Consider the following 25,437-nt stretch of genomic DNA (forward strand, 5'->3'; position numbering starts at 1 on the left):
AAACACGCACGGACCTCCAGCTACCTCTCTACATATTTAATGGCGCAATTATTGTCGGTATAGATACTTGCATGCTTCGTTTGAGTGTTCAAACATATAAATTTTGTGCTCTGTTTATTTTCATCATGTTTAACAAGACTTCGCGTGATCCTTATGAGAAATTCATTTTACAACACCTGCGGCACTACGGACTTTTTCAAGGTAAAGTAGACTTGATATATAGCCTACTGACGGGTAAGGACGTCTGAAAACAACTTTTTTTTTTATCAGATCTAATACGGATTTGAAAACGGGGACATTTTTAACGTATACTTGCTTGATGCATTTAGCACCCCTAAGAGACAAAAGCATAGGCTATTTTATTAACGTGAGTGATTTTCCAAGCATTGTGTGTGCAGACAGACTCCACCTTGTAAACAGTGCTCTGATGTCTTAGAGGTCGGCATATTCTTTAAATTCATCTGCGCGAACAGTGTACCAGCACCATTGTATTATTTTTGTATGGTGTTCCTGCTGTGTTTGCCCATAATCTTTGTGACCAAATGCACACCAGGCTTGTTATACCGTAGCTGATACACGCAGTTATCAGTTAACGGCTGTATAACAAGGTTAAACATTGTATCACTTCGGAAGATACATAATTCATGAGATCCTTTAACAGGAGTATGACATAGGCTGTTGTTCAGTTTTCAAAAGTAGCGGTTGTAATATCAGCAGTTGAGTGGGAGGAGATAACCATGAAAAGGGGATGATTTCACATTTCAGACAATACTTTTGATAATTTACACAATGTCCACTGCCACAAAAAGTGTAGAGTTTTATTCTTTAAAAGGCATAAAATACTGTGCAGCACTGGCTGAACAGGTATGCTGCTTGAACTTTTTTAGTTGTACAGTTTATGTGTTTGTTTGTTTCTTTCTTTCTTTCTTTGCTTGCTCACTCATAGGCAGGGGCACATCCTTCCTCCAGCTTCTGTCAGCCAGCAGGGAGCCAGGGCTAAGACATGACCCTGTACTCTCAGACATCATTAGTTCACCTGCAGGCACTGAGGACACCAACATGGAGGAGGAGGAGGAGGAGGAGGAGGAGAACCAGGAGGAGGAAGCACAGCTGGACAGAGGTCTTTGTGAGTAATATGGCCCCAGTGTTAATTTCTCTGTAATATCTGAGCCACGGTTCATTCTGTTGTTTCCTTCAGAATAGGTATATCTGCTTTGTCAAGAGGCTGCTGTTCTTGTTTTCGTTTCCACCTATTTTTCAAGTCTTTTGTCTTTGTTTGTCCGTGACTAATACAGCAATCCTCTGTTTGGTGGCTTGCGTGAGCCACACCTTTCTGAGTCATTCAATACCTCATTCCCATTCAGAATCAAGTGATTTTATTAAATATTTAGTGAGAACAAACTCATAGTCTAGGAAGATGTTTCCACAGAAGTGGAACCTGAGTATAGAATGTACCTCTTGATCCAGTAGACTACTTGATACAGTTTAATTAAACATCATTCTGCTTCTCAGATTTCTTTTCAGAGTGCCTCTTTATTGTGTCAGTAGGCTTGATAGCATCAGAATGTGAATTTGGGATCGGGTTATGTGCTGGATTTAAGGAAGTATTCAATTAGCATTTTCAAGATAGCATTCAAGATAGCAAATGGCTCTGCTGCTGTCTAACCTGATGACAGAATTGCATGCTGGGCCTTTGGTGGACTGCACAGATATATATAATGAAATGTCCCTCTTTGTCACTCACCTGCCAAACATGTTGTGCATCAGCTAATTTCAGTTGGTGTAAGCAGGTGACTGTGATTTCTCACACTCCAGCCTGTGAATTGTCATCTTCTCTTGACCTCATCCATTTTTGTGTCTGTGAATAATGTTTTTTTTTTTTTTTTTTTAATCTCTCTCTCTCTCTCTCTCTCTCTCTCTCTCTCTGTATATAAATTTCTTGCCTCCCTCAGTCTCTTTCCATCTTGGAAAAGTCATTAGGACCAGACAGCTACTCTTTGACTTTGATGGTGGGCGCCCTGTGCCACGTCTGAGGGAACCGCTCAACCTCTTCTCCATTCCATCCTCCTCCTGTTCACCCCATGGCATCCGATGGCCCATTGAGTGTGATGTCATCAAGGAAGACGTCCAACACATTGGTAAATGGCCCCATGATTGCACCAATAATTTCATTCTTCCATTGACCTACATAAAGGGACAGACATGGACAGTAACAAGACCAAACCTGCCTATTACTCCGCTTGCCTCCACATGGCTTTACTTGGCTTCATATTTTTTGTTAAAAAAAATACAAAATATATTGTAGAATGGGACCCACCTGAACCAGAGCCATTCAACCAGTTCACAGGCCAAGAGCGGACACCCATGCCAGTGGGCGACGAGAAAGGAAACGTAGTATTCTGCATAGATCCAGGTAATGTGAGAGTACAGTATGAGTTCAGTAGACTGATATGTTTACACATGCATTCACATATCAGTAATATTTACATCCATATCTGTCTTCACATCATGAAGAGTAGACTAGATGGTGGAATTTGAAACTTAAACTGAATGTGCAACTTTCTCACTGTGAAATTAATGAATGTGTCCTGAAGCCTTCATTTCAATACAAAAACCCAACACATCCATCTTGTCTAGCCACGAAGATGACGTATTTCAGCGACTCTCGTGTTGGTGGTAGCAGAGGCCCGATAAAGAACGCCAGAGCCTGTGCCAACAGGGAGGATGAGACTTTACTGGTCTTTGAATCCCGCTTTGAGAGTGGCAACCTCCAGAAGGCAGTGCAGGTGTGAGTATTAGGCATCCAGCACCTTGGAGCTTCTGCTCTATGATTATTAGAACTTATGTCACCTTGAATGTTTCCAGAAGTCAACTCAACATACCCTTTAGTTCTTACAAGTCATACAGTTTTTACAGTTTTTACACAACTTAGATATAGTCATTTCTGGGAATTTGAATATTATGATAAAAGTACTGTTTTGGAATTGAAACCAGTGTTAATTGGGCAAATGTGAAGATTAGGATATGTGTGCTGTTTCCCACCCAGGGGTCTCTATGACTACGAACTCACTTTGCGCTGCGACCTTTACACCAACAAGCACACACAGTGGTTCTACTTCCAGGTACGACGCATGAAGTCTGGGGTCACATACCGCTTTACCATCGCTAACCTGATGAAGGCTAGCAGCCTGTACAGTGCTGGCATGCGTCCCCTGCTCTACTCTGAACGTGCTGCCAGGCTTAAGGGTAAAGGCTGGCACCGAGCTGGCACCAATATCAGGTGACATTTGAGCACCAGGCTTTGTATATTCGTCATTTTTATATTCATTGTTTTAATATCATCGTATTTAAAGTGAAAAGGTTTAGTGCACTGATATAACAGAGGTGTTACAGCAAAAGTAATAATCCTTGAAAGTGAAGCAACTCACTCACACTCTCCCATCCGTAACACAGATATTACCGCAATTACTGTGAGCAGGAAGGCAAGGCGCTGTACTCTCTCACCTGGACCCTTCAGTTCCCCTATGATGATGACACCTGCTACCTTGCCCACTGTTATCCCTACACCTACTCCCAGCTGCAGCGTTACCTCCGAGGGGTGGTGTCTGACCCAGCCAAAGCCTCCTACTGCAAGATCCGTGTGCTGTGCCGCAGCCTGGCGGGAAACTCTGTATACGTGCTGACCGTAACGGCGCCCAGTAACAGCTGGCAGGAGAGCCGCTCAAAACGGGCAGTGGTGGTGACAGCTCGCGTCCATCCGGGTGAGACCAACGGATCGTGGATGATGCAGGGCTTTCTGGACTTTTTACTGGGGGATTCACCTGATGCACGTCTGCTTCGGGAGACCTTCATCTTCAAGGTAATGGGGAAGAGGAGGAGGATGTGTGTTTAAATCAGATTTTGAATTGAAAGTGTTTGCAGAAGTCTCCCCCTCAAGAGCAGAGCTCTGTTTTGTGGATGTAAAGGCATTGTTTACATTTTTGCCTTGCACTTCCATCCTTTTTTGGTGCAGACTCAATTTTCTTTCCATTGTAAGTTCCTCTAATTTCATTGATATTACTACACTTAATTACTTTCATGTTGATTTTATTATTATTCTAACATACTGAAGTGTAATGTGGCTAACAATATTGAAATATTGCCCAACACTGTGCCAACCCTTTAAAACCAAATCCTAACTTTTAAAAATAAGAGGAGTTGATCCTGTCCCTGTCTCAGGTGGTGCCGATGCTGAACCCTGACGGTGTAGTAGTTGGAAACTACCGCTGCTCTCTGTCTGGACGAGATCTCAACCGTAACTATCGCACGCTGCTGAGAGAAGCCTTCCCCTGTGTGTGGTACACTCGCAACATGGTCAAACGGTCCGTGGAGACACTTTCCACTCAAATGCTAATACTAATACTATTATAGCTTTTATTACACTTGAATATTTCATAACAACAGACCATTTTACAACAGGATTTATTGCCTTAGAACACTCCATATATTTCAGGGATAACGATGTTATATCTGTAATTTGTGTAATGTGATTTTGCAGGCTGCTGGATGAGAGAGAAGTGGTGCTTTACTGTGATTTCCATGGACACAGCAGGAAAAACAATGTGTTCATGTACGGCTGTGACACCAGGGATGATGTATCATTGCGCCTTCATGAACGGGTCTTTCCTCTCATGATGAGCAAGAATGCCACAGACCAGGTCGAACACAAACTCACACGCACACATACACACATATACATGGTTATATACATTCTGTGTAAAAGCACATAGTAAATTCACTGATGCTGAATTAACTCTGGGACAGTGTAACACTCTCAGAGTTGATTCATGAGCTGTGTTCTACATGACACAGATGCAGTGTCATGCACTGTATCTGAGCTTTATTTGGGAAGGAACTTTGTTGCCAGATCTGATGCAGCTAAGACTGATTAGATTAGACTGTGAGGTCTCCTTTGCAGGCAAAATGTTTTACTCAGTGGGAATTGTAGACGGGTTGGAGAAGTGTTAATTTAGTCCATATTAAATTTGACATCCGTGAATAAAGGGCCAGCAAAGGACATGGAACTGTCTTTTGACCATGTGACCTGCGTTATGAAGAAAGCCAGTGTGGGAATATGCATACGTTGGTCAGAAGACAAAAGTGCAGATTTCTTACATTTAATGAGTTGTCCATTTTTGTTAGCATTCTTACTGTTTCTTGCAGTTTTCATTCAGGAGCTGCAAGTTCAAAGTACAGAAGAGCAAAGAGGGGACGGGCCGTATCGTCATGTGGAAGCTTGGCATCAGGAACAGCTACACCATGGAATCCACGTTTGGAGGCTCCACTTTAGGTGAAGTCCAGCACAGCTGGTCAGCTCATGAGAGGAAACTGAACGTTCTTAAACATTACGCAGCTAAAGGAACTTAAAGCATGATTCAGAAAGATAGGGTTTTTAGTAGTCTCTAAACTGATTTATGGACTACTAGCAACTACTACTACTGGTTTTTTGTCTGGTTCTAAATTTATATGATACACAGCTTTATCCTATGCACAGACCTTTCGTGGTTTTTAAATTCTCTCCAACACAAACAATGAATAGATATATATTAGATGTTGATATGAATTTGTAACAAAGCACCTCTGTAATAATTCTCTGTCCTTAATTGCTACCTGTTTGGTCTGAGCTTGTTTATCTTTTGAAATGAAGGGAACAGAAAAGGAACCCATTTCTCCACCCGTGACCTGAAACGGATGGGATACTACCTCTGTGAAACATTACTGGACTTCTGTGACCCTGACCAAACCAAGGTGCTCCATGTGCTTTCTCTGTCTACTTCTCTCTCTTTTGCCTTTTCTAGAATTCATGGCCCGGCCCCAGTTATCAAACTCTGAATTCCTTACGTTGTCAGCTCATAAATGAGAAGACAGACTGGCACAGTATGTAACAAACACAAGAGTACAGCATGCCTCCAAATTCTGGATGTTGAGTCAGATTTTGAGGAATGATACTGACCTTTATTATTAGTAGTATTAGAATTAGAATTAGTACCACTACAACTACAACCTAACCCTTAGATGTCCAAAGATGCTTTACTAAGTCAGTAAAATGAGAGACAAAATATAGGCATGTACCACAACACTGGAGTGGCAAAAACAACTCATATTAGACTCAGTTGTATCTGAAGGGAGTCTTTAATGGTTATTGATAGTTTTCTCTCTCAGACAGAGCACTGCCTAGCAGAACTCAGGGCCTTACTGAAACAGGACGTCAGACAGAAGCTTGGCAGAGAAGTGGACTCTGACGGATATCTAGGAAACCTGTCTGACATAGAGTCCAGGTAACCCCAAAGACTCTTATAAGAGAAGTCTTAATACAATCAAGTCCACACACACACACACACACAAAAAAAGACATCCCAGCAACCATGGAACATACATCCACACTCAAGCACCAGGTAAATTTTTTTTATTTTTTGCAGCACAAGTGGATCAAACAGCACAGAGTCAGATGGCCTGCCTCTGCATTTTATGAACTGTTCAGACCAGGTATGGTATTAAGAAAAAAAAATAGCTTGAATACTGATTCATACCAGTGCTCCCACTCATTTTATACATGTTTGTTTCTGTCTTTCTCCCTCTTTCTTTCTTCAGCAGCTACAGGGTAGGAAGAAAAAGGTTCTCAGGACCCGAAAAGAAAGGAACAGACTACGAAAAGGCGCAGCACAAAACACACGACCTAAGGTCTTTTACACCAAGATATGGAGAAGCAACACTGGTGTAACACTCCAGTTTTAGCAAATTATTTCATCCTGTAGCTTGTGCCTTCGTGCAAATGTATGTGTTGTGTTACGGCAGGGCTACTCAACTCATGGTCCTTTTGGGTAGGGGACTGCAGACTTTCAAACTTCCCTTTACCCAGAAATCATCTGAGATGACACTTGCTTTAAACAGTTACACTAATTGTTTAGCTAACCACCATTGCTTAGAAAAAAACAGGACCAAATTTGGGATTCAAGGGCTGTAGTTGACCATCTCTGTATAAATGTGTTATAGAGAGCACCTTGTCAGATATGTAGCATACTAGATATTATATCATGCCTTTGTAGGACTATGTAGAACCAAGGTACAGAGTGAAGGTTCTATAGCTAATACCAGTGCCTTCTTTAACTGTATCTTATATCATTATACTGTATCATAGACCATGAGTTTTTTCATTGACTTTTTTGAACATCTGCAGGATCCCACAGATGGAGACATGCTTAAGATGAGGCACCATGAAAAAACAACTTCTGATGTGAAAGAAAACAAAAAAAGACAGAAGGTAGAGAAAACAAGGATAGGGTGTTTCATATTCTGCATGTCTCTAATTAAACTAACTCAATACTTTTGATTCGCAATGATTTCTGCATCCATTCATCACTAATATTTAAAAAATAATGTCAAAGAATTAAAATGAACATATCTCTCTGCTTACCATTGTGACAGTATTTCTTTAAAAGCGAGGCACCGTCAGTGTCGTAGCCGCGTTAGGATTATCTTGAGGCGACAGTTTCCCGTGCATGCTATAGAGGCAGTAGGGAGGGGAGGCTGTGTTCTTCATGTTTGGACTCTGGCAGTAGAACTATCAGCCATCTCTTGGGCTTTAGGTTCCATTTGTTGTGAGACTATCATCTCAGACGGGAAGGTCAGGGGCACCTCATCCAATTGCATGCATCGATATTATTGATCATGTGACCCTTTGGGAGGACAAGATAAAAAAGGTGAAATATTTAATTTTTCTGTGTGTTTGCATGCAGTGAATGAGACATAAGTGGTCTCTTTCGGCGGCAAGTCAGCACAAATATCACACAAATATCGCCACAGATGCTGTCACAGTGGTAAAGTTTGATAATTCATCTCCCTCAAGCCACACTACCCGATTCATTTTCTTGAGCAATCAAAGGTGGGGGCTAGAATTTACTATTAGTATCATTTTTATATGTGAACTTGTGAATGGCAGTTTAAGGAAGACCAGTGATTTTGTTAGAAGAGTATAGATGTTTATGACCTCTTTCTGCAGTGTTGTGAATAAACATGCACATATTCTTCTGTTGACTACTTGTGCCACACTAGAAATGCTGGCTGTTTGTTGATGTTGCAGAACTCATACATGAAGAGATCAACTTCCACCCACTTCCACTGTGCACAAATGAATGACTCTAGTCAACAGCTTAGCTCAGGTAATTTTACACAGAGAATCAGTGTGGCAGTAAGCCATAACCGAACACTTGTCATTGATTTTAGTTTCTATTTTTATTTTTTAATTTTTGTACAGACAGTACATTTTCCACTTACCCTGATATAGATTTTACATAACTGGTGATAGAAGTTTATTGAGCGTAGCACTGATGTGATGATTGTGTGATTTACAGAAGAGCGTGGAAGAAGAGTGTGTCGATACTCACCCCCTCGCCCCCAGCGTCAGACTCAGCACCACGCCCTGTCTGTGCCACCCGTCCAGTACAGGTACCCTTCTGTGGCAACCCTTAGAGACTGGACTCAGACCACGCCTGTCCAGCTGTATCCCATGCCCTTCAACCCCGACATCAAAACTCAGGCATGCATCAAAGGTAACCTCACTGCTACAGTTGGCTAACAAGCATCATTTACCATCAGTCTTGTGTAATATGTGTTTGATCCGTCTGACAAGCCCTCATTACGCCTACATCTCCCCATTCTCTATCCCAATCTCTCTTCCCCAACATGGCTGTAATGCAGTCACAGTTATGGTCACGCATTCTGACCATATATGCTGATTTTGTTAGTGGTCTGGTGATACTTGTTAAACCAATTCAAGATTAACAACATGTACAGCCAACTATCTTGTGTGAAGTTACATGAGTTACACTAAATTGCCAAAACTGTCAAATAATGAGAATGAGCATGTGTTTCAGTTAGATGGAGAGAGAATAAACTGAAACATAACTAAGATGTTTTAACTCTGATATATCTCAGGAATGTTTCCAGTCTCAAGCATCCCAGTGCCAAGGTAAAGTGATTTCTTATGGTGATTTTTTAAAAGAGATTTGATGTTGTATTACAATGTGCATTTATGGTCTTTACAAACATACTTTATCTATTAGTTATTTTTATTTATCCAGAGATGTGTTTTAACATGCCACTCATTCTGCAGAGCTTGGAGCATTTCATTACATTGTTTACAACACATTAATAACGACTGCATAAACACATGCAGGACAGTTTTTCAGTCATGATCAAACACTTAACCCATTACCTTGTATATTGAATTTTGTTTTAATCTGGTTTTATTTTTAAACAGATCCAAAGTTACAGATCCAACCATACCATACAGACTTGTGCCAGAAATCACTAAAAATATAGCCCTGGAACCCCACAAATACCCCCTCCCACACTCACTCCATCCCTACCGCCTGCATGGCCCGGCTGCATCCCACAGTCTGTCTAGTCCCAGCCTGGAGAGACATAACCATGCATCTGGTGTCTCCATCCAGAACTTCACTCCAGATTTATCAAACAGCATGGCCACACTCAGGACGAAGCCTCACCACAGACATAGACAAGGTCAGACGCATGGGACTGTATTATGCATGTGACTGGCCAAGTCTCATGTATGTGACTGGTGGCTCAAATGACAGAGACAGTGTGTCACAATAGACTGATAGTTATCAGATTGTCCATGCTATAGAATATACCAGGATTGTTTCTTGTGGATTCATCACTGATCTCAGCTATTTTCTACATCCTCAAATCTTGTCATTCCTCTTGCTTCCAGATTCTATTTCATCTGGCGAGGCAAATAGGACTCGCACGGCATCAGGGGTTGAACATCTGCTCAGCAAACAGGGGTCAGGCGGCAGTTCTGGCCTTCCTGATTTGAAGAAGTTACATGGCAAAAGGTTTTCACGCAAACTTTAGGTTTTAGCGTGGCTTAGCAGTCCAGTGCGTACTAAATAATGCCCAGTATCCAGTTTTGCTGATTGCTGAGTGTTAACTATTGAATTTTCCGATCCCTGTTAAATTAGACTTGACCAATAATGAAAAACTGGGTTTCACATGAATTAAAGAAGACAGACCATCTCTGTCCTCTTCTCTCAGTGACAGTGTGTGTGCCCTCAGACGGACAGACTCCTCAGGTTGGATCCTCAGTTGATGACATCAAGCTCTTTCCCCTCATGGAAGGTGATGGACTGTGGATATCTGAAGATTTGACTCAAGAGGTCTAGCCTGCACACCTGAGCTCTGATCCAAATAAAATGTCAAATAAAAATGGTAACATTCTCTCCAAGAATACTGTGTATATATACAATTGTCAACGCAGTCCCATGTGTGGAAGCAGAAAGAACTGTACTTTGATTAGAGTGTGACCTGGGCTGTAGTGCCAACATCTTTTTTTGTGTAGTTACAAGGAAAACCACGGTGACATATTTAAGACTATAAGGGGAACTGGCTGTATTTTTGGACCTATTAACCTAACAATCCTGCTGTACACATTAGAACAATAAAAACGCTGTTCATGTTGTCATTGGTACAATAGATATGGAAACTAGGACTGTTGACAATTGCATTGTTTATGAGTTTTATAGTAATTACTCCTAGTATTTTTGGCCTTTTTGTTTCTTTGTTTTATTTTCTACATGTTAAAGGAGTCATGGTTATCTGCTATTAATGTAAGCTGACAGGGCTCTTTGGAAACACGCCTGCCCTTTTGTCAGTTTTGCCCAGCATAGATGCATGTGAGGAGTAACATTATACCACTATGAGTTTTGTAATCTTTGCACTCTGTGACTGTCCACCTGTGGGATCTGGGTGGGAGTTGATCAAATGCCGTTTGAAAAGTGCCAGTTACACTTTCACTTTTAACATATCAGGAAATACCGGTAACGGTTCTCAATCTTCCAAACTGAATCAGTCTGAGAATGAATTAAATCAATGCACAGAATAATTCTCGTTGTTGTTGTTGTCTTGGAATTGATCAGAATTAAAGGTCAATTAAATTGATCCCAACTCTGTGTAAATGTGATTGATCAAATTTCCACAACCCCATCAGTAAAGGAGTTCCAGACATGGCCAGTTAGAAATGGATCATCCTCTTTGGTGTTCTACACAACCACTCAGGGAAACACTGAGTCAGCAAGTTACTGTTCACTTGTTTATTATTTCCCCTGTTAATGAATAATGATATTTACATAAATACAAAATTTAAAAAATATATCAAGGCACATGTGTGAGAAATACATAGCAATGTAAACAAAGCATGAACTTTTGTATGGTGTTGGACAAAATCGTTACCAAAAGCACTTTGACACATTAAAGTGTTTTCCAACAGGCAGAAATACTCTGGTTGCTGCTAGGCCTGTTATTCCTTATTCCAATGTTATGGGTTTCAGTGATTTCACGTTTGTCGCGCTCCAAGTTCTTGAATTCCATCAAACTGTCTGAGGTGGAAGTGACTCTCTGTGTGTCTGACCATTGCACGTAGAGCTGCAAAACCAGAGATAATCTGCAAACAGGAATAATAACATGACTAATTATTTAAATAACATACATGTTAACATTTTACTATTTAGGGAGCAATTGATTCCATTAAATCAGTTTAATGCAAGTATAAGAATGGAAAGGAAAGGAGAAGGACAGATTGTCAACTACTTCTCATAGCACTTAGAGAGTGTTACAGGCATTTTGTTTATGGCATCATGCCTCAAATGATCGTTAATCAACTGAGGAGATCTGCATATGATCCACAACGCTCCATAGATGCATTAATTCAAAGAGTGAATGAGATTACTTTTAATAGTGATGTTTTCCCAAATAGCAATGCTATTTCATACCTGAGCTAGAATAAAGAGAGCAAGCACAATGTGAACACCCCTCTCTAAAGGCTGGATAAGTATAGCTTCATTGAAGAGCTGGAAAAGAATCAAAGGGAACTGCAGGAGTAGACTCAGTAACCAGAAACCAGCCAGTTCAGGGACCTACAAAAACAGGATTAAATCTGTGCTCATGAGTGAATCTAGAGCAAAACAGTTATTATTGTAAGAGAACACAAACAATTACCTTTTCTTGTAAATTTCCAGCGTATCCCAGATAGAGTCTGATTGCCTCTATGAAGGTCATTAAAATGAGAACAGTGATTAAGATGAACTTGTAGTAGTCTGGGAGAGCTGGATACTGGGACAGAGAATACAAATGTTTTTACCAGTTTTGCTTAAAATAACGTTAGTCTGTTTTAACGATGTAACTCCAAACATAAACCATTTACCCGTATTCGGCGGACAGAGCATACCTTAAGGTGCAACATAACGACCTCGCTTATCCACCACAGGGGAAAAAAACACATGTTGAAAAAGAGGGACATTTGCAGCGGGAGACTAGACACAACATCTTTACCTGAAACCAGAGGAGGACATCAAAGACACAGTCCGAACAGCGGTGACACACAGCATACAAAACGCCCTAAATTTTCCTGCAACGGACTACTTAAAAAGGGGAAAAAACATGAATTGGCACTGAATGATAATATTATATGGGTCTTGTGTACTTTTTAAGATCTAGTTTGCAAGCGTAACACTGGCGTCTGTTCTGTTCAGTTAGCTTAGCTAGCTAGCTGTTTTGGTGATGAATACATAGATGCACGCTTTGCTTTATGTATCGACAAAGTAGCAACTCACTCTGGCTTAGGAATGCCACGTGGTCTTCGGGAGAGGGTTGCGTGCGGTTTGGGTCTACGAAAACTGTTCTTGAAAAATCTCCGAGTCGTCTCCGTATGGGCTCAGGAAGATCCATAGTGTTTGAGGAAGTATTTGGTAACCATAGAGAATTTAACAGGGCCGTGTTTTAGTGGTGATGCTGTGGTTGGGGGGCGTTCTTGCGTTCCGTCTTGTACTGCCTGCGCATCTGTCTGACATTCAGCTGGGCATTGTCCTAGTTGTTTAAGTGTAAGATATTTAATTAAGCCCGTTTGTGTGGGTTAAAGAGATATCAGAGTCACTCCTGGCTGTGACCTGAATTGAACATTCCAATGTAACTCTTCCTAAACCCTACATAAGTGCAACAGATCTAGATCTAATGAAAGTGGGGATAAGGTGTGTGCCAGCATGTTGTGACAAAACCATCTGGGTATTATCCAGTAATTTAGATATCAGTTGTGAAATTCCTACAGTTTAAATTAAAGTAGGCTTGTTATTTTATTGGCCAATAACAGAGATACCCACCAAAGACTATTCAGTTTATTATCAGAATGGTGTCACTATCCATATCATTCAGTTCATATATGATAATGTTTTTTGGGGGTTTTTTTTGGACCATGTAGAATACACATTTAATATTTATCCAATCACAAATGTCTCTCTCAGCACGTAACGCCAGCGTCACAAGGTCCCAGCAGTACAAATCCAGGGGTTCACAGGACAGTTTCCATGGAGGCCAAAGTTCCAGAGCGCTCAATTGTGTCATAAAACCGGAGGCAGGTTTTATATTGGAGCAACTTCTCAGCCAGCTGGTTTCTTCTCACATTGCCTCCCAAGTCTACAGTCAGATCTCTGTACCTGTTCCACACAAATGACATCTTAACCATTTGGGATAGTCTGTAATGCAAGTGAATCTATTCACAGTAAAATCATGAACAATCGTATGAAACCAAAGACAGAGGGAATAATATTTTACCACACCTGTATGAGACTCTCCACAATACTATTGTGTTTATGGCCATTAATGTCGCCAAAACGAAGAAAAACCTCTCCAAATTGCCATCGCTCATCGTATTTGGATAGAAATTCCCTGAAACAGATTTGCGATTAAAATGTTTTTTTTTTATTATTATTATTATTTGCCTAAGGTAATAAAGTTCACTTCCCCAACATTTGTTGTAGTAAGACTGAAACAAATCTCTTTTTTTATAGAGCAACAAGCAGTTCTGAAGTGAAAAATGTGGGCACTAAAATTAAAGAAAGTTTACCTCCAGACACAAGGTAAACAAACTGAATCAGGAGAGCTCCAAAAAAGCAGCCACCCCCATAGAAAAGAGTTAGAAAGTGCAGTGCGATTCCTCTGAGATTGCTTGGAGTCAGACAGAAAGAGATAAGAGAGCCTGGGAAAGGGAGAAAGACGAAGAGAAAAGATTAGACTTGACTGAAGGGCTTAAAGGTGCAACTTATCAGTACAACTGAAATCAGGGCCTGTTGGGCTTTGCATTTACATTTAGACTGACATTTAGTCATTTGGCAGATGCTTTTGTCCAAAGCAACTTACAAAAGAGCATAGCAAATAGGTTTAAATCGGCATGTCTTGAGATACAGGGGTCAGTCTTGCAAATAATTAACTAATTCAGCTGACGTCAGCTGAGCTGTTTCCTGCTCTTTTCCCTTCAGTGGAATGGGAAATACAAAAACTGGATACAGTCATTCAATTTGGGTAATTGAATAAAAAGGGAAGAGATACACTGGTAAAGGAGGAAGATTTTGAAACTGATATTTGCTACAGACATTTTAGGACAAAATGACAGCATAGGAGGCTTACATGCAGGGGTGACCAAAGCCTCAGCAACACCAAGGAGAACGTACTGAGGTGCAAGATTGAAACAGGCCATGGAAGACACCTGCAGCACTTTGCCTGACAGTGCCTGTTCAATGAGGGGGTAGTCCTTCCTGTGGATCTCTGAGATTCCTGCAACTAGTACAGAGACAGCTGCACAGGCATGGCCCATAGCTAGGGAGAGATAATTAGAATAAGATTAATAAGAATAAGATTCCTTGTGTAAAAATTAATGAAAACAATGAATAACACATGAGAAAAAACTAATGGTAAATATGTTCTGAAGTAAATGATCTGTTTTCATGTTCATGAACTGATGAAAACTGATGGGCCTGTCGCATAGATAACTGATGATCCATTCAAAACAACATAGGACAATTGCATAGAATATGTGGGCTTTTACTCACTAATCATTGTGACTGGGGAGAGTGGTGTTTTCTGCATGGACAAGTGACAGGTGCTCACGAACTCCATCAGTGGGGCGAGGAACAGCAGGGGTAGGATGCTGATGACATTCATGGCTGCAATGGGCAAAAGAAATCCATTGAAGTTCAGGTTGGAATGCATGGTCTGGAGGTAGTACCCTGATGGAATCTGTTGAAAAGGGAGTCAACAGTTCTTGTCAAAAGTGATTCAGTGAAAAGAGTTGGATTTAATTAAATTTTTTAGAACTTTTCAAAAACATACGGAAACTGAATTTTTCCAACCGAGTTAGTATAGAAAAGAAAGGATCGCTCCTTAATATCGCTCACATAATCCAAATTTGGAAAATAGCATTTTTGTTTAGTTTGATCATTTCAAGTACTAAAAAAATGAATCTTTTTCTCTTCAATTGTTTCGTGGAAATGGGGTGTAGCTCCACACAGACTCACCTGAGTAATGCAGGCACGGTATATCAGCTGTAGACTAAAGAGAGGGAACAGCTTCACCAGAATCTTTACATTCTCTACGTTAGTCTCACTGTAGCATCCACCGTTGTTCTCTTTGGCACGATCAAGCCAGTTTCCGACATCCCCACTCAGGTGGTGGCGGTAGTGAAGGAAACACATCTTCAGAGAGTTCATGAACACACCCAGGGTGGTGAGCAAGGAACTGCCTTTGTGTTACCAAGTGGATAAAAATAACAAACACCAGTGAAACTCTCTTTAAACACCAAAAAAATCCATCTCCATATGACTCTATAATTTCCCCTGGACTCTATAACTTCCCCAAAATCCCCTGGGCGTGCAGACTTCATTTTTACATTCAGCCAACAAGTACATTTTTTACAAGTACTTGCCAGGGGGCACTGTTTTCAAGTGCTTTGCTAATTGTGAGAGTAGATTATATCAGTGCTAAAAAGGGTAATTGTAATTGCTTAGATTTAACTAAATACTGGAAAATATGTATGCAATCTTGACTTGTTTTTCCTCTATTTTTTTTTCTTTTATTGCTTCCGCTGATGATTGGGATCATGTTGAGTGCCATTCGGCTGCTAGCTACCTTTCCTGGGTCGAAAGATGAGATTGTTGCGTGCCATATGTATGGCTATGAGGGCCAGCACAACTGAGGTGAATGGGATGAGGAAGCCTAGGTTTTTGGCCACTGACTGCTGGATGTAGGCAATCCCCAAAAACACAACAGTAGAGTTCAGATTGACTAGCCAGTAGAGCCTGTGGAATACATTGAAGAATGACCAGGTCAACTGAGGCTAGATTGCTTTAAATCTTCATGAACTGAATTTGCTTTTTCATCCTTGTGATTAACTGACAAATGATCTGAATTGCTTTTACATCCTTGTGATTAACTGGCAAGTGATCAATGAGTTATTATATGTGCCCCTGCCACCCTCTCATGAGAGCTCAAATGCTCAGGGACATACCTCAGTTATGATTCAAAGCATATCACAAGCATGAATTAATTACTCAGTGGATAACAGATGGACAAGGGACTATTTTGACAATCTCTCGGATGGCTTTAGCTGCATGTGATAGGAAATGTCCCTTCTCTTGGCCATTAAAAAGATTTTACAAGCAACTACATAAGACAACTTCAAACTGAGATATCAACTCAGTTTTCATTTCATTCCTGAAAAACCCTAAGTTGGTCACGGAAAGTCATACCAGTTGAAAAAGGATAGGAGCTGGTATTGATTGTAACCCAGGAGGTGGTATGCCCCCACTGGGCACAGAATGGCTCGGATGCCCCCAATGCCCAGTGCCGCAGCAAACAGCCCCACATAGAAGAGAATCTGTTGCTCCTGTGGCTCCAGCTGATGAATTGTGTTATGTGTATCAATATAAAAATCTTCAAATGGGAACGCCACTACAGGGAGCATGGCAGTACCTGCAAGGGAGAGCCAAGAAATTCAGGGGAATTCATTTGATTTAGAGTCTCTCAATTAGTCGCTTTAATTTTACAGTGTTAAGATATAACTTACCACAGATTAGTGAATTCAAAGATTCTACTACCAAGTGATAATTATCACAGTTATTTTTATGCAGCTTAGCGAATCAAATCCAGTCCCTCGCTCTTTAGTTTTGGACATTATAACAAAGGCACTATAAAGCATCATGACACCAGCTTTGATTGTAATCTGAGACTCATCATATTTAGAGGTCTACTGAGCTAAAACAACACTTTTGTTTCTCTTCCAGAGCAGCAAAGAAAAAATCAACCATAAAGTCAGGTTTGCAGAAACATGAAAACAACAGCAATAAAAGAACCTGGGCACTGACATCCTCAAACATACTTTGATCAATGGAAGCAAATGTTAAATGTCATTCACTGAAGTGTCTGTCTGAGCCTGCAGAATGTAGTAACACATCACATTTCTTCTGACCAAACCTCAGTAGTGTTTCAGACATCCACAGAATAAAGAGAAATGGAACGATGTTCCTAGCTTACCGAAGAAATGAAGGAGTGCGCAAAGATAGAGAACTTTGGTCCTTCCCAAACACGTCTCTGCAAACCACCCCACAAGAACAGGAGTGAGAGTGCTACCTCCTACAAAGCACAGATTCACTGAGGCTGCTTGATAATTGTCATAGCCCAACTTGACTGTACAGAAGAGGATCATATTGCAAACCATCCCAAAGAAGGTGAATCTCTCAAACAGTTCCACCAAAAGAGCGCAGATGATCACCTGAAACTTTTTACGGGATTTGCGAGGTTTGTAGGGGGTGACCATCCCGCTGGGTCGACGAGTGGTGGAGATTCTTCGTAAAAGGTGAGCATCCTGCATGCCAGACAGATCCACGGTTACCGTAGCGCTTCCCGACCTTTCCCTCTGAGTGTGCCGCGACGACTGGGACTGACCCTTTGCTCTGTCCATGCTGGGAGCCAGGACAATAATTCGACACAGTGCCGTGAGCCGTTCACGGCCTCAGAGTGACGTTTGTAACCAAAGGAGCAAAGTCACTCATACGTGTTAGGACTCTCATTGGCCCTCTTGGCTGAGAAACTTACTTCCTTACTATCGTCACAAATGTGTTTACCTTCATGGTTCGTTGGACCCTTTACCTTGTGAGTGATTTTTTTTCTTTTTGGCAAGTAATTAACATTGATGATGTGGCACCAGTATGATGGCATGAGTCTAGATGATGAAAGTGATTTAGGGTGTGCGTATGACATATTTTCATAATTAGTTTGTAGGTGCTTCTAAATACTTCCTTGTTGATCCAAGCAGCCTTTAGAAAGAAGGATACACTACATACAGTTGCTGCTTAAATGCTGGGATATTTCAGGTGGAGATGGATGCAGTAAATGGGTTTTACAACCCTGAAGAGCTGCAAGATTAGAAAGCATTAACCAGACAAAAAACATGTTGGTTTAAGATGTCTCATGGTTATTCTTGGCTGTTTAGCAAAACAACCAAGAATAGTTGTTTGAATACTTTTTTTCAGATTTACTTTATTTCACATACACACACCTGCACACAAAATCACTATTACAACAAAATTACTATAGGCTGTTTTGTGACTTTTCAAGCAAGTTGGAGTGTAGCTATAGTATAACTAGCATGCTCACTTCACAAGCAAATATTAAAGTGGTCCTGGCAGTAGCTGAAAAAATTAAAGCTAATTACACAGTTACCCATTAGTGATGCCTTAAACATTTCACACCATACTGTGAGAGAGGGGCTTTCATGGTACAGCTTAACGCTGACTGTCCTTGAAAAGAGGCTGTCACAATTAGACTTGGCACGTGAAGTGTGAGCTGTTGGTCTCACAGACATGTCTGTCAGGAGCTCAGGCATTAGAGATTAGAGCATAAACATTCAACACTATAATATCATGAAAAACAAATACTGTGAATTTGGGAATGACTATAGGAATCCATATGCGAAACACAAAACAATGATGAAATCCTTTCTTTCATGATGTTTATATCACAGCTAAGTGTTCAGTCCTTAAATGGCCATCTGCTTACATGGCCTGTTGTATTGATTACTGGCTGTCATATCTCTGCCATGGGATCTCTGTCTTGGTCAAAAATTACAGTATCATGTTTTTGCACTGTATCTTTCCTTGTAAGAGGACTTTCATCAAAGCACATATCTCAGTAAATAAGAATATTTACATGTGAAAATAGATGTCTATTTCAGAACATTTTCCTCTCTCACAACTGATGTTCACATCTAGGATACATAGCTTGTTAAGAGGGGTATTGTTAATGTTGTGCTATACTAAACCTCACAGGGCATGTCACCTCTGTCACGTCATCGTCATATTTCTGCTCCGTTCGCCTTACTTTCTGAACAACATGCCAAAATTCAGTTTTTCAATTGGTTGTATTAAGTTAACTTTTTCATTTCAGGCACTGACTGTGCTCAGAACATGTAACAAGCAAAATTTCTACTGTGTGATAAGATCTATGCTCGGACCACAACACTCATGGACTTTGTTCATACCTAAGAAAAAATATCAGCAAAGAAAATCAATTAAATATTCATTAAACTTTGCTTAAGTACATTTTGTACTCAGTGAATGCATGCAGTTTATACATGAGGATGAATATTTTCCCATATTTCCAGATTTGAAACCATAACACTGAAGCCAGAGCACTTGTTTTTTTTTTTTTCTGTCATCTATTTCTCTGCATATATTCACTCTGTCAGGATTTGGACTCCTACACAGTCCTTTGGCCACCAGATGGTGTCACTGAGGACTTTTGTTTAGTCATTTAGTCAATGTGCTTCACCTGTGTCTCATTTGATCTGTGTATTTAAGTTACCCTTCTCGCGTCTGTTTTTGTTCAGTCTTTGCCTATGGAACCTTGTGTGAGTTAAGCCCTCTGGTTCTCTGTGGAATACTTCTTGCCCTATTTTTTTTGTGCCCCTTTGAGAACTGTTTTTTGTCTCCTTTGACATTTTGTGTCTCCTGGGATTTCTTTTAACGTTCTTGCCTGTTTAGGATTCTAAGAACTATTTCTCTGTTTTGACTGCTTTTTTTGCTAAGTGAAGAAACTTGCTTTTTGGTTGCCCTTTTGCATGTGGATATTATTAAAACCTTAAACTGCCTTCTTGGGCTAGCCTCTACCCTTAGGTTTTCAGTCCCTGAGGATATCTCAATTAATAGAGCTTTTTGCCTTGGATCCAGAGACCAGGGTTCAAATCCCACCCCGCTTCTGACGCATTCTTATTAAGTGACGTAAAGAAATATTTTATTATATTTATTTAAATACAGATGTTAATGTTGACTTGAAAGCTTAGAAATAATCTTTGTAAATGGCCTGACAAAAACAATAAACTAAAGACCCGTTTCACTTCTTTTGGCCAGTTGCCATGTGGCTTCACATTCACTGACATGGTCAAGCAGAGCAAGCTGAGCTTGAAGATTTCTGTCTGAGCTCACTGACTGTAAGGGAAAAAAGGGACCACACGGGTGGTGCTGAGTTGGCATGAACTGTGCTCAGAGCCAACAGAAAAGCTCTGTAAAGATAAGGGGACCCAGTGGTCTGACCCTGGGAGAATACAGACACTGTGTGGCACATCACTAAAGTTTAGTTTCTGTGGATCCCATCTCACACTTCAACACAGCACGGGTTGCTGGATTTACTGCATGGACAGAACAGTATACAAGCAACCTCCATCATCATGAAGCAAATCTGGTGTTCTGCTATTGATAGTCATCATTCTGGAAATAGATCAGAAGGAAAGAACAGGAGTTGGGATATTGTGAAATGCTGCAGTCTTCTTCAATATTTCCTATTTGTTTCTTTTTCTAAATTTGTTTTTGCAGAATCAAAAGTACATCCCCCACTAAATAGGAGGTGTTTCTCATACCTTCTGTGTACCTCTTTTCTCTTCTTTTGGATGAGTCTGGTCTCTAGAGGGCACTATTTGCATCAGTATGGTACGTGGATGATTTAAGTCTATTAGTTGGACTCAGAGGAATGAGTCTTCTTCAGTGATAACTATGTGCGTCACCATAATTTCTAAAAAACCCTCATGAGTTCCTTATTGTCCTTCAATTACTGAAAGCACGTGGGTTCAAAACAAGTAGTCCTCTCTGTTTTGTAAAAAGTTTGTAAAAGTCATGGGGGTTGAACTGGAACATCTCGTGAGTAACCTTTGTACTACATAAACCATACAGAAACAATGTAAGACAAAACTACAGAAGGTCCCGCTTTCAGGTTGTGTATCTGTTCAGTGTTTTCCCTTGTCCACAGCAACCCCGGTCCGCTTGAGGGAACTCGACCAACATTACATCACTGTAATGAGGACACTCAATACAGCATGTACTCAAAGCAAACAAATTTAAACCCACCGTGCCAAAAACACCCAGACATGCATAAGTCACTGCTTTAACAAGGCTTTAAAAGACATGCGTACACTCAGAGACATTTGTTCCTGTGTCTCTTGAGTGAAAACAGGCTGTGTAACAGACTTTGAAATAGCAGTGTCAGATAGCAAGAGCCTAGACCACTTTAGATTGGTGTTGCTATGAGCCATACATCCCAAAGCCCCTCTGAAGGGGGACGGAAGAGTGGACGGATAAGCGCTCTAATTAGTGAGGTGGCTTTTGATTTGTGCTGTAAAAGCAAGGCTGGTGCAGATGTACGGGTGCAAGCGGATTAGGTTCGTTCGCTCTGTGACGTACGCCCGGTCTCTTTCTCTGGAGCTGGGAGCCTAGGCCTTTGGGCTGCGCTGCCTGAGGGGTGTTAAGCCACTGGGGTGCCAAAGGGGCTGTTTTATGTGGTGTGACAATGGGGCTCCCTCAGCCCAGACGCAGGATGTGATATGGGAGCTAATGTGCTCTCTTGGACAGGGCTTTGGGTTCACACAGAGGAAGGGCTAACAGTACTTGGGTTACACACAACATTAGTGCAATCTTCATAATACATTTCAGCAGAATGCACTGAGCGTTTGTGTTCCTCTTTATCATACTCTGAACCCGCTGTGTTAGGATTGCTTGACTGATTTGAATAAACAAATTGAATTATTTAGGGCTTATAATGTCTAAATTGCTGTACAGATGGGTAATTACAGGGCTTATTACAGCCTTTATTAGTGCTCAGTTAAACAAGTGAATTAGGCAGTGTTTTAGTCTGTTTCCAGGCTGTATAGACAGGTGTACATGTTACATGAAACAAACCCCTGGCAGTGAGAAGGTTTTCAAAAGAGGTTTAGCTGTACTGCTCTACCCATACTAACATAGTCCTTCACAGCTCTTCATTTCTAAACATCACCAAAACAAAACTTTGTTAATTTCCATGATGTCTTTTTAGGTTGCCTTCGGTATCATCTAACGCCATCTCTGTTCCGACGAGAGTTTTCAAAATTGTTTCTGTGCTTTTGTTCTCACCTCACCATAAAATATTAGCAGACAGACGGGCGCAGGATTGAAGAGAGGGTGAGTGCATATGCTCAGGGCGATTGTGAGGAGGAATGCCATTGAATTTGGACCTTTTTATCCGGGAGGGCTCTTTTGTGCTGAAGCTGAGGAAATCTATTGTGCAGCTGGACGAGCGGAGAAAGAGAGAGCTCTAAGCTGTTGTCTGCAGACGCTTCTGCCCGGTCTCAGAGGGCTGAATGGCTCAATGTGGTCGGAAATAACCATCCCCAACGCAAGACAATCACTCCCAAGGACTTTTTTTGAAGACTACAAAAAAAAAAGAAAAAAAAAAATGAAAAGAGAGAGGGCGGTGAGAGGAGGGGCAATTAAAAATGCCATTGGATTCTATCAATTACGCACTTTTTGCGGTCATTGTTTTTCTTTGCAGGATGGTTGGGGACAGAGAGTGAGAGAGGAGTGGTGTTCTCATGTATTCTGTGGCATTCACTATTTTTCTGGGGTGGGTGGGGGGGTCGGGGGGGCAGGGAGAGAGAAGGTAGATGCAAAATATGCCTTACCCTTCTAATGACACTAAGAAATGGTATTCTGTGTGTATATATGTTTATATGTTTGTCGGTGTGTGTGCTGTGTATGTGTGTGTGAGTGTGTGTGTGTCACTGAAACCACATGGTGAAGCATCCCACATTTTTACAAAGCACTGTTTAAAGTGTGGCTAACTTGCTGTTACATTCCTTTCTGCAATATTGTAATAATGGAAACTTTGATTTCAGAATCCCAAATCTGGAGTACAAATACTACTGTGTTTATAGCCAAATCAAAAAATTGTACGACTGACCACACCATTAACTGGCTTTCACATCACAACTTTGCTGTTGCTAGGAAACTTCTGAGGATGGCTGAGTTTTTTGGCTTTTTTTTTTTCTGTGGTCTACTTTCTTGCTACATTTTCTTTTAATTGGAGACAGCTTTCCAGTTAAACAAAAGACATTAACAACAACAAACACAATCAGGGCTTTGAACACTTTGATTTGCAGTTTGTCAGTGATATACTACTTATTGGCCAGTCTGGTGGTTCTGTTAGAGCATAATCAGAGAGAGTTCACATGCTTACATCAAACTGACCCGGTCATGTTATGACTGACAAATGTCACTTGTTGATTTGGATTTTTAACTGTTCTGTTAGAAATCACACAATATATACATATAACTTTCTTTTAGTGCGTTTCAAGAGAGGAGCCTGCAGCTGGGAACAAGCATTCTGTGTCACAGGGAAAACTCACCACATCAATATTTATTAATTAGGTTGAGTTAGCAGATTGTGCCTTAGGTGAATTCTTTGTAGATTTTTCAGAGCTGGATAAATCTGTTTCACAACCAGGGAGTGAAAATTGGCATGAGCTGTGACATACTTTCCCTGTTGTCTATTTTAGCAGTAAAATACAATCAGAAATTTCTGTCATTAGTTTTCAGTAGCCAGCAATTGTGATTTTTAAAAATGAATGAATGCTGCTCTGCTGTAGTTTTGTGTGTGTGTGTGTGTGTGTGTGTGTGTGTGAATGTGAGTGAAAGAGAGAGAAAGTCTGTGTCTGTTCGTCTGAGTGTCAGTGTGCTTGTTTCACCTCTTGTCTCTTTCCTGGAGAGTTGTCGAGATCAGAGCTTCTGTTCTGCTCTCCATGTGTGTATGTGTGTCTGTCTGTATGTGTGTGTCTGCGTGTGTTTGTGTATGTGTGTGTTTGTGTGTGTCTGTGTGTGTGTGTGTGTGTGTGCCACCTTGCTCCTTTCCTCTCCCCTGTTGAGTGGCTGAGACATGAGTGTGAGGTTGGCTCCGTCACTGGGGTTCAGATGAAAGGCCCTCTCAGTCCCCACTCTCCTCTTTTCTCTCTCATGGACTTGGGGAACCTGATGTCATTTAGAAGCACTTTGATTTAGAGCCTCTGTTTGAGTCGGTGAAGGAGCGTTTTGTTCTGTAGCTGGTATGTGGAGAGCTCCACGCTGCAGTGGACACAGTTCTTGGGTCCAGAGAAAATGAGTTTGGGAAACCAGGGCTTACAATCACACACAGGCCTGCTGCATTCTAGTCCCACAATGACAGTTAATCTTCATAAAAACGTGAATGGTAACCATGGTTTGAAAACTGTTGGCCCTGACAATGGCCCCGCAGAGAGCTCTGAATGTTGACGCAGCATCAAAAAGTCTGGGAGGGATCAGATGCTGAATTAGCTTTTCAAATTTAACACAAAAAATGTTTTCAGGGAACATTTCTCAGAGGAAAAAAAAAGGATTTGGTAAGTAATCCAAAGTTTTTCACTGGTCAAAAAACATTGTGTAGGGCATTGTGACCTTGGGAAAACTCGATCAAAGCCTGGGCACATTACCTAGACATGAATATAACTTACAATTTGACAAATTGGTCAATGACGGTGCATTCTGAGATTGCAGTGGTGGGATTTGTTTAAAAAATTGCTGGTTTACAAGGAAAAAGCAATACAGTGCTTTACTGGTTACAAAACTGCCATAAATGACATAATTTATTTCTGTCTTGAACTTGCCAAACTAGTTTGTTCAACAGGGTAACTGTTTTGAAATTCGAAATATGTAAATTACATTGTCTTGTAACCATCTGTGTGTAAAATGTGAGCTGTTACTGGCTAAACAACTGGCTGTTGGTACTAAACAACAAAATTGATTAGTGTTGAGGGAGAAGCCTTTCACCATGTCATACACCCGTTTCATGCTGATATATTAGCCATTGATTATGCCCATCACAGTACTGGTATTCTGACAGCACAGCTAGATGTCAATAATCTGGAGTCCTGAAAATCCTGCCATCTCTGCTGTTGTGGCGACCATGTTAGAGCAGTTAAACAGAGTAATTGTTTGATGATAACATCTATTTGTTGTACAGTTTCACAGATCTCTGTGTGTGCCTGCATCTCCATGACTCAGTAATCATGTTCAGGTTTACTGTAGATCTGTTTCAGCTGAATTATTTAAAAAAAAGAAAAGAAAAAAAGAAAGAAAAAGAAAAAAAGTACATCTGGGGTACCTTGGTGGTGGCCTTAGGGTGGTGCCTTTTTCTAGTAGTTCATCTTTTTAAGACAATTATGACCAACTGATCATAATAATTTAT

The 25,437-nt window shown here is 40.8% G+C and overlaps 3 protein-coding genes across 3 annotated transcripts; 1 reads left to right on the forward strand and 2 right to left on the reverse strand.

Moving 5' to 3' along the window:
* Positions 1-125: 125 nt before the first annotated feature.
* Positions 126-10,223, forward strand: agbl2 (AGBL carboxypeptidase 2). The gene is made up of 18 exons (XM_030765337.1): positions 126-201; positions 947-1,085; positions 1,942-2,138; positions 2,306-2,413; positions 2,638-2,788; positions 3,047-3,280; positions 3,454-3,859; positions 4,219-4,361; positions 4,538-4,697; positions 5,203-5,329; positions 5,687-5,787; positions 6,202-6,317; positions 6,459-6,525; positions 6,640-6,734; positions 7,201-7,300; positions 7,626-7,739; positions 8,438-8,588; positions 10,117-10,223. The coding sequence occupies exons 1-18, from the start codon at positions 126-128 to the stop codon at positions 10,221-10,223; spliced, it is 2,592 nt and encodes an 863-aa protein (XP_030621197.1).
* A 1,169-nt stretch (positions 10,224-11,392) lies between these two features.
* On the reverse strand, positions 11,393-12,783 carry tmem17 (transmembrane protein 17). The gene is made up of 5 exons (XM_030765338.1): positions 12,669-12,783; positions 12,284-12,387; positions 12,055-12,168; positions 11,829-11,972; positions 11,393-11,500 (listed from the first exon to the last, which is right to left on the reverse strand). The coding sequence occupies exons 1-5, from the start codon at positions 12,781-12,783 to the stop codon at positions 11,393-11,395; spliced, it is 585 nt and encodes a 194-aa protein (XP_030621198.1).
* Positions 12,784-13,399: 616 nt separating this feature from the next.
* Positions 13,400-17,842, reverse strand: slc15a5 (solute carrier family 15 member 5). Its single transcript, XM_030765339.1, has 9 exons — positions 17,416-17,842; positions 16,632-16,854; positions 16,012-16,181; positions 15,402-15,625; positions 14,937-15,123; positions 14,515-14,703; positions 13,955-14,086; positions 13,668-13,776; positions 13,400-13,544 (listed from the first exon to the last, which is right to left on the reverse strand). Exons 1-9 carry the CDS (start codon positions 17,840-17,842, stop codon positions 13,400-13,402), a joined length of 1,806 nt encoding a protein of 601 aa, XP_030621199.1.
* Between the last annotated feature and the right edge of the window lie 7,595 nt (positions 17,843-25,437).

The sequence above is a fragment of the Chanos chanos genome, chromosome 2, assembly GCF_902362185.1.
Source record: "Chanos chanos chromosome 2, fChaCha1.1, whole genome shotgun sequence".
NCBI lineage: Eukaryota > Metazoa > Chordata > Actinopteri > Gonorynchiformes > Chanidae > Chanos > Chanos chanos.